This window comes from Protomyctophum bolini (genome assembly GCF_963924005.1).
Source record: "Protomyctophum bolini genome assembly, chromosome: 21".
Taxonomy (NCBI): Eukaryota; Metazoa; Chordata; class Actinopteri; order Myctophiformes; family Myctophidae; genus Protomyctophum; species Protomyctophum bolini.
In genome coordinates, this window is record NC_137882.1 from 27,179,426 (window position 1) to 27,192,276 (window position 12,851).

The 12,851-nt window shown below is 43.5% G+C and overlaps 2 protein-coding genes across 2 annotated transcripts in view; both read right to left on the reverse strand.

Moving 5' to 3' along the window:
• Positions 1 to 1,386: 1,386 nt before the first annotated feature.
• On the reverse strand, positions 1,387 to 4,970 carry LOC308336453 (uncharacterized protein; the record flags this gene model as incomplete). Its single annotated transcript, XM_080793818.1, has 3 exons — positions 4,690 to 4,970; positions 2,666 to 2,812; positions 1,387 to 1,733 (listed from the first exon to the last, which is right to left on the reverse strand). Exons 2-3 carry the CDS (start codon positions 2,793 to 2,795, stop codon positions 1,387 to 1,389), a joined length of 477 nt encoding a protein of 158 aa, XP_080649944.1. The 5' UTR covers positions 2,796 to 2,812; positions 4,690 to 4,970.
• A 2,320-nt stretch (positions 4,971 to 7,290) lies between these two features.
• Positions 7,291 to 12,851, reverse strand: part of LOC308336454 (uncharacterized protein) — a gene marked incomplete at its 3' end in the record, with an annotated part of 39,631 nt that continues 34,070 nt past the window's right edge. The window contains exons 4-6 of the mRNA XM_080793819.1: positions 9,851 to 10,172; positions 7,894 to 8,763; positions 7,291 to 7,310 (exon numbers count right to left, since the gene is read on the reverse strand). Of these exons, the coding sequence (XP_080649945.1) occupies positions 7,291 to 7,310; positions 7,894 to 8,763; positions 9,851 to 10,172 (1,212 nt within the window). The remainder of the gene's footprint in view (positions 7,311 to 7,893; positions 8,764 to 9,850; positions 10,173 to 12,851) is intronic.

Genomic DNA, 12,851 nt, shown 5'->3' on the forward strand with positions numbered 1-12,851 from the left:
GGGCCCAAGCAAGTACGAAACCAAGCAAGCAAGCTTGGGTACCGGGTACTCTCTATCGGTTCCTACAGATGTGCACAGTCGAGGGCTATTTATTTAACAGTAACGGCAAAATACGGAAAACCCCTGTTGTAAGGAGATGCATATATGGTAATAGAGTAGCGCAGCGCGTCTCTGTCACACGCCGTTAGTAGCCCCTAAGAAACGACAGCACTGCTGCTCCGAGAGCAAGGGTCTGCACCCACCCCCCCGACACACACACACACACACACACACACACACACACAAACACACGTGCGCGACAAGACCATACATCTACTCAAGTATAGGAAGCAAGGAATATAGCCTACTATCCTTGTACCAAGCGTTGCTGTTCTCATCTTGAATTACCAGGCTAAAATCCACATGTCAGAGGAGGTTGTAACATTAGTAGACCCAATGTTAACCAGCGCTAACTGTGCATCACAAAATAACAGCTGTAAACACTTGCCTTTGATTGTGTGTGCGTGTGCATGTGCGTGTGCATGTGCATGTGCGTGTATGTGTGTGTGTGTGTGTGTGTGCGCGCGCACATATTAGGGATGTCAATCCATTACAATATTTAATCGCGATTAATCACATTATTAGTTGAGTCACAGACTAAGGTTCTGTGACCATCCTCTGGCAAGGATGTTTTGATGATTGATTTGACCTCTATGGACCCTTTATAAAAGATTTAGCCCCCTTTTTTTGCCTATGGTGCCGGACGCCGATTTGAATTTGGCCCTCTAGCAAAGAAATGCCGGGATTTTTGCGAGGGACCTGGGGGCTAAATCTTTTATAAAAGGCTCCATAGAGGTCAAATCAATCATCAAAACATCCTTGCCAGAGGATGGTCACAGAACCTTAGTCTGTGACTCAACTAGCTCATGATAGATCTCAAATTAATCGCATATTTTTTATCTGTTCTAAATATACCTTAAATCAGAGACCACAAACCACGATTTGATGAGATTTAGACCTTGCAGACCCAAACTAAAGAATATGTCCACATTTCCATGCCGTATTGACGTTAACATAACATACAGTAGGAGTAGGCTATGAAATGTTGATCATCAAAATAATAATTCTTCTACATCCTCTAATTGTGTAGTTTTCTTGTAGTAGTCTTAAGTAATGCACAATTACAATAATTCAACTTGAGTAAGGCATAGCCAATAAGAGGTAGGCAGGCACCCGGCCGGCCGCAGCCTGGAAAACGGGCCAAGGCGGCTACTTGGCCAGTGGAAAACCGAAACATGCATGCATGTCTCTTAACCGCTAATCGCGCGTCAATTAAATTGACGCCGTTAAAATTAATTTGCGTTAGCGCACGATTAATGCGTTTAATTATAATAATTATACCCATCCCTATTCCTGTCCCTTTAACACTGACTGACCTCCACTGGACTCCTCCCGATAATCACTGTCTTCAGTGTCAGATTCACTGGACTCCTCCCGATAATCACGGTCTTCAGTGTCAGATCCAAGTTCAAGTTCAAGTTCAACGTGCAAAGAGATGTCTTCATCCTCATCTTCACTTTTCACTTCATCCTCATCTTCACTTTTCACTGCTAGTAATGTCAACATTGACCCATCAGGCTCCTCTGGTCTTTGAAGTGGCTCCTCCTTTTCCTGCTTAATAACTGGAGGCTCTGGTTCCTCCTGAAGCAGACTGGGGTTCCTCTCCTGTTTAGGAGAAAACTCCTCTTGGAGGTCTAGGAGCAGAAAAAGAACATTATAGTCATCAACACTGGATTCTGTTTTCTGTCCGTTTTCTGTATGTACAAAATTTGCTATTATGAAGTAGACATTATCAAAGGTGCTTCTGGAAACTTAAAGGTCCGCTGACATGCCCCGAAATTAATATGTCTGGTACTGTACATCACGTGGTCTGACTGAAAACAGTTTGAAAGCGCTCGCGACACGCTACGGCGCTAGCAACAAGTGGCTACTAGGTCAGGCTAGCATTTTTGACGGTACATTTAGCGTCATATTGGCTATAAATGTCATTGAAAAAACTTTTTTTTCCCGCCCGAAACTCTTAGTTAGAATGCAATTGAGGTTTGCATGTTTTTTTTAGGGGAACTGCAGCACAAGCGCAAATTTCGGGCTCGAGTCCCATGTTGCCCCGGTCACCAACACCCCTGTCTGCCCGCTCTGAGAGCCCTCAGCGGGACTACGGACTGTCTGCTGTTGTCTGCCCGCTCTGAGAGCCCTCAGCCCCGCAGCGCGACTACTGTTCTCTTCCCTTTCTTTCTTCCCCTCTCAGCCACAGGCTGACATGTACACCCCTCTGTAATACCGTAGTTAGTTACAACAACATTGTTCAAGTGAACTATAGTGTGTTTATGTTTGTATTCATTGTAATAATCAATATATATATATCAAAGATGAATTATCGGCCTGGTTGTCCGAGCCGAGGCATAGTCTTGCGGCCGAGATCATGAGCCTCTCCGGGGGACGTATAGCCTCTCTGCCTGGTCCCCGCAGTGAACTGGGCATGTGCACACACACACACACACACACACACACACACACACACGGCCTAACTGCACGTAGAAGCTATGTAGTCGGAATGGCAGAGTGTCGGAATGCCACTCTGTCCCCCCATGAGGGGATCCATCGGCCCCAGTAAAAACCCACTCACCCAAGTCAAAGTCGTGGAAGTGCTGGGGTAATCGTCTCTGTCTCTTCCCCCGTCCTGCTGCTGGGAGCCCTGGAGAAATGGTTCTGGCTGCTTCTGTAGAACTCATCTTCACCTGCAGGCTGGACTCCATAGACCAGTCTGGAGTCTCTGGAATGAAGAAACAGAATAAGTACGTTGACATTTAAATGTACAACGCATGTTGTGTTCCCTCCCTGCGTTGTACCATAGACTGCCGTTGTACAAACACAGGCAGTGGTGGGCACTATTACTGACCAGGCAGGGACGCACAAAAATACAAAGCAATTTGCGTGAAGTTTTGTACAATGTTCTACCCAGAGTGTGCACCGATATCTGAAATCCCAGTTGAAGTTTGTAAAAAATAAATTTATACATGATTTATGCAAAAATAAATACAACTACTGAAAATAATTATATAGTGGCAAGCAGCGATAAGATGGCAGGCAGGCAGTCATATACATTTATTGACTGATTTATGTATCAACAGTTTGCAGAATTACAGTAAATTTCAAGTACAACTCAGGGTTTCCTGCACAATGTTCTTGGCATGGCGCTGCGCCATGCTTGAAATAAATCGCGCCATGCCAAGCTGTTTTTTTTTTTAGGGGGCTTTTGAATCATGGTGTGTGTGTGTGATATGAAATGTCCAGTGCCTCCCCAAGTGCCACCCCAGTGTCTGCCCAGTGTCTGCCCAGTGCCTCCCCAGTGTCTGCCCAGTGGCTCCCCAGTACCCCCCTGAGTGCCTCCCCAGTGTCCCCCTGAGTGCCTCCCCAGTGTCTCCCCAGTGCCTCCCCAGTGCCTCCCCAGTGTCTCCCAGTGTCTCCCCTGAGTGCCTCTCCAGTGTCTCCCCAGTGCCTCCCCAGTGACGTCATTTGAGGTTCGTAGGTGCGGGTACCGTCCTAAAGTCGGCTCTTCGGTGCTACTGAAATTTTCTGATGAGCCAAAATCATTTTGGCACTACAGCGCCAAAACAGTGGTAAAATAGGATTATGAATCGGCCCTTAGGCACCGCTCAAAATTAAATATGCAATACCCACAATAAGCCAAAAAACATAGAACACTGAAGTTGAAAGAAAGAAGACCAAACAATTAACAAATGAGCATTTTAAATAGCTAACTCTAAAATTTGTAAAATTATACCTAAACGTAACCTTAACCCTAAGCTCTAAACTTAAACAAACAAAAAAAAACAAAAGGTGCGTGTCACTCGTCCCATCTGGTACCCAGGAAGGGTTATTGTGCATTTTGTATATAGACTTATTGCTGCATTCCTTGGTCCCTTTTATCTTGTAAACAAGTGTAATGCTTTATATGGTGTCATCCACTCACAGTTAACAGTTTGTAATTCTGCAAACTGTTAAATACTTCAATCAATCAAAACTCACCAATAAAAAGGCGGATTGTGTTATTAGAAAGCCTACGTTCCACGGTGGACACACTCTGAGCCAGCAGTGTGGTTGCGAATGCAGTGAGCACTTACTATGAGACCTAGCAGATCATGTCTGTGCATGCGTGTGTCCCCCCTTTGTGCCCATATATGGAGCTACGTCCAAATATGGAGTGTGTTGCATCAACAAATCACTCAGCTCCATATATGGGCACAAAGGGCACAGACACTTTGTGCCCATAAAGTTCTCACTAATTCGTAATTTATTCTAATTGTTATTGCAATTTACGATCTGCGTTCGCTTCCCGCGTTCGCGCGTCTTACTTGTGTATTAGGAGTAGCAGGAGTAACAAAACAAAAAAAATCTTCCAAAAATCTGGCCTCTCTGGCCAAAAAGTCTACCGTTGCTAAGTAGGCTTTCTAATAACACAAGCCGCCTTTATATTGGTGAGTAGCGAAAAAGTTCCTTTACATTTTTGATTTGGCTGGTCTGCAGGAAGAGTAGCATGCAAAGGCATGAGGTTCGGGGTTGGCCCCTACGTGTTTTCTATTTTCTGGTTAAACACTGTTTAGGTTCACACTCTAGGCCTAATTTACACAAAATAAAACAAAAACATACCTTCCCGGGTGACTTATTCTGTTACACTTTAACACATCCAAAGTGGGGTACTATTGTAGTCCAGTCTCTCGACTATAATTGAAGCTCCTGGCATTAGCGTTAGCATACAAAACAGTCTTTGTTCTATTCGCGTGCAATTTCCTCCCGTTTTCACAACTAGCCAGTCTGTCACTCTTTACAGACTAGTGTCGTGCAACCAGATAATCTCAGGCACAAATTGCACAAAGGGTCGTACTCGTACTGCAAACTGTAGCATATCATCAAACAGACATTATCTGTATCACGTTCACTCTCTGCTCTGTTTCCCTCGCAGTTCAATCATGCAGTGTCTAATAAACACGCATAAGCCAGCACGGATAAGACTTCCGGTGGCCGAGCTCTTCAGAATAAAAGTATCCTCTAGTCTAGAGTAAACTAAAGTGATTAACTTGCACATTAAAACAATAAATTAAGTATTTAAATAATTTATGGTTGTGTATTTTCTTAACATTTTAAACACTTATCCAAATGGATACATTCTGTTCAGTGGATTGCATTTGCCTTAGCCTACAAAAGTACAAATGTACTTTTTGGCCAGAAAGAGATTTATTTTCACAAAGGAAGGACATTTTTCGTAATTTTTCACAAGGAAAAATCTTCTCTATGAAGGTTTTCTCTTGGCAAAGTTGGCAATATCGGTAAGGGCGAGGTGAGTAGGTTGGTTCACGTCTCAGGCGAGCCAGGAAAGAGAACGTTGCATAGCCAAAACGCAAGTTTACGCAACGGCAGTAAAGTGCATGATGCTATGGACAAGAGCTATCTAGGGGGCACGGTGGCACAGTCGCTAGTGCTGTCATCTCGCTCTAGAAGGTCCTGGGTTCGATTCCTGCTGGGGACGCAGCCACTGTGGGCGTGTTCTCTCCTCAGCGTCAGTGCCCATACCCGAGGCAGGGTTGGCGAACGGGCCTTTCTGTGTGGAGTTTGCATGTTCCTTAAAGGACAACTTCACCACTTTTCAACCTATCTTCATATAATAGGTCGTCACTAATAATCATGTTCTGTTGACCGATATTGTCCTTCTAATACGCTAGGGGCCGTGGTTTTTCATTGACTGTTTTTTTATTTATTTTTAATAATTATTTTGGAAACAAACCTCCTCCAGCTCCCTCCCCCTCCTCACAAAATCAAAAACAGTACATGACAAACCATGGCCCCCTCACGAATTAGGACATTTACTATGTAACCCAGCAGAACATGTCTGAGTGAGTGTGCACAACACAACACACACACGCACGTGTGCACGCACGCACACACACACACACACACACACAGTTGAAAACTTAAAAAAAAACCTGTGTGAACTGAGTGGTGCAACAGGTTTCCAGTGTTTGTACACAATTCAAATAGCTCGGCTAAAAACACCTTTTTGGTCCAAAATATTGTGTTTATTGTCATGATTTGTCACAACTCGAGTTGGCTTTGTCGGCGGCGTAACCATCTTTAAATAAATACTTGTTGAAATGTCTATGGGAAAAATGCATTGGTAATCATTTCCTGGGCCTGACGTTGTCATGACAGGGGGCGGGAATGCGACTCTCTATAGCAGATGTATGCTTCTTTTGAAACATATCATCCCCAACAAAAAAGCGCAGCACGTCCGTTTCCGAAGGTATGTATGTCTGAATAACATTTAGCCTGGGACAAATGGGACGGGACCCTATGTAAAGTCTAGTGTAAAAAACTATACAGAGGGTTCAGAGAGGGGCTAGGATTGTTGTTGCTGCTGGGGACAATATGGATATTGCGCTCGTATGGCTACATTTGACATTGAAAAATTATGAATTACTATCGATATCTTATTTACAACAATGACATTGAGTTGACATGTTTTTTTAAGGGTAACTGTACGCATAATCGCAATATCACACGACTGACACGATGAGTCCCGCAAATGAGGAAGTAGGGGAGGAGGAGATTCACTGGCTCTCAATTCAATTATCTTTTATTTGTAATCGTGCTGCGTGCATATACAACATATATTGCACCTCAAATGCCCCAGCCACTACAGCATCGTTCATGTGAACTACTCTGTCCACGGTTATTCATTGCAATGAAGAGAAATCGCTATGATGATCCGCAACGGTTCACCGTTGGCAAGCACGGGTTGAATGCATGCTTCAAGCCGGCCGGAGAAGGCAGTCGCCGCGGCGGTGACAAACCGTGACATGATGCTATTACTCACTTCCACTTCCACCATTTCAACAAATAAGCACTCCACATGATGAAACAGGAGATTTTATGGGGGGGGGGGGGGGTCGGGGTCCGACGTTCTGTGACTTCTAGGATCCTCCGAGTTCTTAGGGGTGCTGGCTGCTGGTGTTTTCACACCACCCAACCATGCGATTATCATAATTTCAATAGGCTTACATATTAAATCATAAACATACTATTTCACATGAACAATGTTGATGAAACCAAGATATGGGGATAATACTATACATTGCAATGAAATCGCATCGCGTTTTCATTATAATACGGCTGGGTTGAACACAGTCACAGCCTCGCACTGCAATTGGCTAAAAGTTAAAATCCCCCCCGACGTCCCGACTAGTAAACTCTAGTCTAGTGGATATAAACAAACCCTTCAGCCAGATGGGGCCAAAGGGAGAGTGTGTTGTTGCAGGAGAACACCTCAGCATCATAATATAGGGAAAGATAGAGGGGAAAAAAGCCCAAAAAATACATTTATATATATTTTAAATTTTGGCTGAAAATTTGTCTATATCACCTTTAAGTAGTCTATGTGGGGTTTCCAGGTGAGGTTATTGTAAATCAATTTTCACATTGTTAACATCGTGACAAGCGTTTTCTCCAGTGCGAACATGCTGGCGTCCCTTCAGCTGACGTGACATTTACAGTGGAAAGGTTTTTCTCCAGTGTCTCACTGAAACTCTAATCACACCGTTTACAGTGGAAAAGGATTTTCTCCAGTGTGGGAACGCCGGTGATACTTCAGAGAAGTTAACTGACAGAAACTCTTGTCACAAAGTTTACACTGGAAAGGTTTTTCTCCAGTGTGGATACGCTGGTGTATCTTCAGCTCCCTTTTCTGTTTGAAACGTTTGTCACAATATGTACAGTGGAAAGGTCTTTCTCCAGCGTGGTAGTAACTCTGATGTACCCTCAGAGAACTTGATGTACTAAAACTCTTGTCACATTGTTTACACTGGAAAGGTTTTTCTCCTGTGTGGCTACGCTGGTGTATGTTCAGTAGGTTTAGCGTACGGAAACTCTTGCCACAATGTTCACACTGGAAAAGTTTTTCTCCAGTGTGGATACTCTGGTGTATCTTCAGAGAAGTTGCCTTGGTGAATTTCTTGTTGCAATGTTTACATTGGAAAGGTTTTTCACCAGTGTGGATATGCTGGTGTATCTTCAGGTCAGTAGAAGTATGGTAACTCTTGTCACAATGTTTACAGTGGAAAGGTTTTTCTCCTTTGTGGATACGCTGGTGTCTCTCCAGGTCATTTGAATAATAGAAACTCTTGTCACAATCTTTACAGTGGAAAGGTTTTCCTCCTGTGTGGATACACTGGTGTGTCTTCACGCGTGTTGACTGATTGAAACGCTTGCCACAAACTTTACATTCGAAAGGTTTTTCTCCTGTGTGGATAAGCTGGTGTGATTTCAAGTGAGCTGAGCGTAAGAAACGCTTGTCACAATAATTACAGTGGAAAGATTTTTCTCCAGTGTGGATAAGTTGGTGTGTCTTCAGAGAACCTGCAGAGCTGAAACTCTTGTCACAATCTTTACATTGGAAAGATTTTTCTCCAGTGTGGATACGTTGGTGTGCCTTCAGTTGGTGTGCATAGCTGAAACTCTTGTCACAATCTTTACATTGGAAAGGTTTTTCTCCTGTGTGGATACGCAGGTGTGTCTTCAGATTGCCTGCATCACTGAATCTCTTATTACAATGTTTACATTGGAAAGGTTTTTCTCCGTGGATACGCTGGTGTCGCCTCAGTTTAGATGCAGTAATGTAATCCTTTTCACATTGTGTACAGATGTGGGTCTCTGAAGACCGGGACCTCACACCTAAGAGAGAGTGAATAGGCAGGTTAAAAATAGTGTGTACAGGTACAACTTGAAAAGCTTGAAAAGTCATCATCAAACTTGTGTATCCTTGTTTGGGAGCACAAAGGCTTCCCTAGGCTGTTAATACTTTTTGATGAAGGTGAAGTTCTCCTAATTTAGTAACTGTGCCAAATCTCAGTTTCCCCCACAAATGTAGTTTCTGTTTAGGTTTGGGTCCTGAACCTCGGGCCCAAGCAGGTACCAAACCAAGCAAGCAAGCTTGGGTACCGGGTACTCCCTATCGGTTCCTACAGATGTGCACAGTCAAGTACTATTTATTTAGCAGTAACGGCAAAATACGGAAAACCCCTGTTGTAATGAGATGCATATATGGTAATAGAGTAGCGCAGCACGTCTCTGTCACACGCCATTAGTAGCCTAAGAAACGACAGCACTGCTGCTCCGAGAGCAAAGGTCTGCACCCACCCCCCGACACACACACAAACAAACGTTCGCGACAAGACTAACTGTGCATCACAAAATAATAATTAACAGTTAGTTTTCTTGTAGTAGTAATGCAGATGTTTAACAATAATTCAACTTGAGTAAGGCATAGCCAATACGAGGTAGACAGGCACCCGGCCGGCCGCAGCCTGGAAAACTGGCCAAGGGGGCTACTTGGCCAGTGGAAAACAGAAACATGCATGCATGTCTCTTAACTGCTCTTTCAAAATAATCGAGTGTCAATTAAATTGACGCTGTTAAAATTAATTTGCGTTAACGCACGATTAATGCGTTAACTTTGACAGCCTTAGTATGTATTTATGTATGTACACACACACACACACACACACACACACACACACACACACACACACACACACACACACACGGCTCAACTGTTGAATAGGGATAGAGGATGTTACTCCATTACCTGTCGTAAAAAATAAATAAAGTAAAGATTTTGGTGAAATAAAAGTTTGACCGGCTCTAATTTAAGTTATTTTATACCTTTTTGTAACTGAAATAGGGAACCGTAATCAGTACCGGACTCACAGAAATCCTAATTATACCCATCCCTATTCCTGTCCCTTTAACACTGACTGACCTCCACTGGACTCCACTGGACCCCACTGATAATCACTGTCTTCAGTGTCAGATTCACTGGACTCCTCCCGATAATGACGGTCTTCAGTGTCAGATTCACTGGACTCGTCTTGATAATCACTGTCTTCAGTGTCAGATTCACTGGATTCCTCCCGATAATGACGGTCTTCAGTGTTAGATCCAAGTTCAACTTCAACGTGCAAAGAGATGTCTTCATCCTTATCTTCACTTTTCACTTCATCCTCATCTTCACTTTTCACTGCTAGTAATGTCATTGACCCATCAGGCTCCTCTGGTCTTTGAAGTAGATCCTCCTGTTCCTGCTTAATATCTGGAGGCTCTGGTTCCTCCTGAAGCAGACTGGGGTTCCTCTCCTGTTTAGTAGAAAACTCCTCTTGGAGGTCTAGGAGCAGAAAAACAACATGATAGTCATCAACACTGGATTCTGTTTTCTGTCTGTTTTCTGTATGTACAAAATTAGCTATTATGAAGTAGACGTTATCAAGGGTGGTGCTGGAAACTTAAGCAAAATACATATTTTCCAAAATAATTAGAATTGATCTATTTAGTATTTAAGACTTTCAGCGCCCCCTGGTGTTCATTACCGCAGGCAGCCAGGCAATATCTGTGAATTCGTGCCAACTACTTCCGGGGAACACAGCCCAATACAGCGAGAGGAGGAGCAAAAAGTTGTACGAGCAGCAGCCGACATGTCTTAGTTTACACCACAGGCGTAGCTCTGGTCCATAGCATAGCTCTAATGCGTTGTTGAATTTAGAGCTATGTTACTCTCGACTTCCGCTGCTCGCATTAATGCAGACCAGCCTCTTGTCTTTAAAGTAAATACAAATAAAGTTTTTGCTACTCACCAAAAGGCGGGTTGTGTCATTAGAAAGCTTACTTTCCTTAGTGGAAGCACTCCCCCACCACACGTATAAGCAGTACTTTTTGCCCAGAATGGGATTTCTTTTCAACAGAGGAAAAATATTCTCTATGAGGCAATTCTCTGGGCAATATCGGTAGAAGGCGCAGTGGAGTAACAAAGTATTTCTTTCCTCAACAAGAGCGAAATAACTCATGGAATGTAATAGTTTGCACATAATAAGGTAAGAAAACAACCCAAACCTCTAAAAAAGTGGTCTAACCCTAGAACAATACACAATTATATTTTTGTAATTTTCATATAAATGTTGCTGATGTCTGAGGCAGGTGGGTCTTTCAGTACCTTCATGCAGTGACATTTTCTACAGGCACCAATTGACCAAAATCAATTACAAGTTAATTAAGACCCATTGGATTGGCAGCTAAAATTGAATACACCAACGGTTAAGTTCAAGCAACACCACTGTACAAGTATCAATACAATTGTGAATAATACATAGTCTCTGTCAGGCCAGAAGGCCGAACGCTATGTTGTCACCACTGTCCATCCATTTGTTTATTTGTTTGTTTGTGCTACATGTTGCCGTGTCTAACAAGCCTTCATGAGGCAGAGCTCCCATGCGTGTATTGCATATTTTTGCCAACTGACTGAATATAACGCTACACAGCCCAACCATGAGGCAGTTACACACCGGCATTCCGAAGCCCACTATTCTGACGCACCCCCATTCCGACTCGCTGCATTACTAACCGTGTCCCTAACGTGTCCCTAGCACGTGGAAGCTACGTAGTCGGAATGCCACTCCGTGCCCCCATGAGGGGATCCATCGGCCCCAATAAAAACCCACACACCCAAGTCAAAGTCGTGGAAGTGCTGGGGTAATCGTCTCTGTCTCTTCCCCCGTCCTGCTGCTGGGAGCCCTGGAGAAATGGTTCTGGCTGCTTCTGGAGAACTCATCTTCACCTGCAGGCTGGACTCCATAGACCAGTCTGGAGTCTCTGGAATGAAGAAACAGAATAAGTACGTTGACATTTAAGTGTACAACGCATGCTGTGTTCCCTCCCTGCGTTGTACCATAGACTGCCGTTGTACAAACACAGGCAGTGGTGGGCACTACTACTGACCAGGCAGGGACGCACAAAAATACAGCTGTGATTTGAAAGCAGCACTGGAATGGGTCAAAGAAGCTGGAGAGAGCTGCATACACAGCATTTAACATTGTCAAATGTAACCTGTGTGAGAGGGTCATGCCAAATAGCACTGAAACCGTTTTACTCCAATTGGCCAAAGGGGGGTGCTATAGCAATCGTGTCAATATGAAAACTGAGTCGTTTGCCGAAAATCTATCTGCCTTGACTCACGTGGAATACATATGTGTCACTTTGACCAGTAAGCTCCGTCCTCAGTCATTGGAGCAGTTTGAAAAACGCTAAAACCTGATTTTCTGCCGGGATTTGAGCAATTTGCGTGAAATGTTCTACTCAGTGTGCACCGATATCTGAAATCCCAGTTGAAGAGAAGTTTGTAATATCATTTATTTTTAAATAGCGATAACAGGCACTTTGAACAGGCATAACCCACTCGTCGGTTTGTCTGTCTGTATGGAGTACGAACAGATGGAATACCGCTAGGTGGCACAGTTGAGAAGCCTAAAAGGGCTTATTGCTTGCAGCTATATTTCTTAATATAATTCTCTATTAGAAGAAAAAAAATCAATAATGTATACATGATTTATGCAAAAATAAATACTAATAATAATAATTATAAATATAGTGGCAAGCAGTGATAAGATGGTGGGCAGGCAGTCACACAAAATTGAATGTTGCCACTACTGTTGGAGGGAGCAGCCATAATCTCGATCTTCTGGGCCTCTTTGTAATGTTAGTAAAAAGCAGGTAAATGAGTAACGTTTGAGGCAGACTAACACCAGTCACTCTCTACTGTTCACTGTAGTAAAAGAGATGCGCCTGGTGAGGGTTTAAACCCCGCAGCTACTGTACGTCGAGTCCGCCTACAGGAAATACGTAAGCTGCGACCAAATTTGGAGGGAATAATTGTCATGGCCAGTGGCCTTGTAGGGCACACAGTCTTTTAAGTACCTCCTCAGTTGTTACCATTG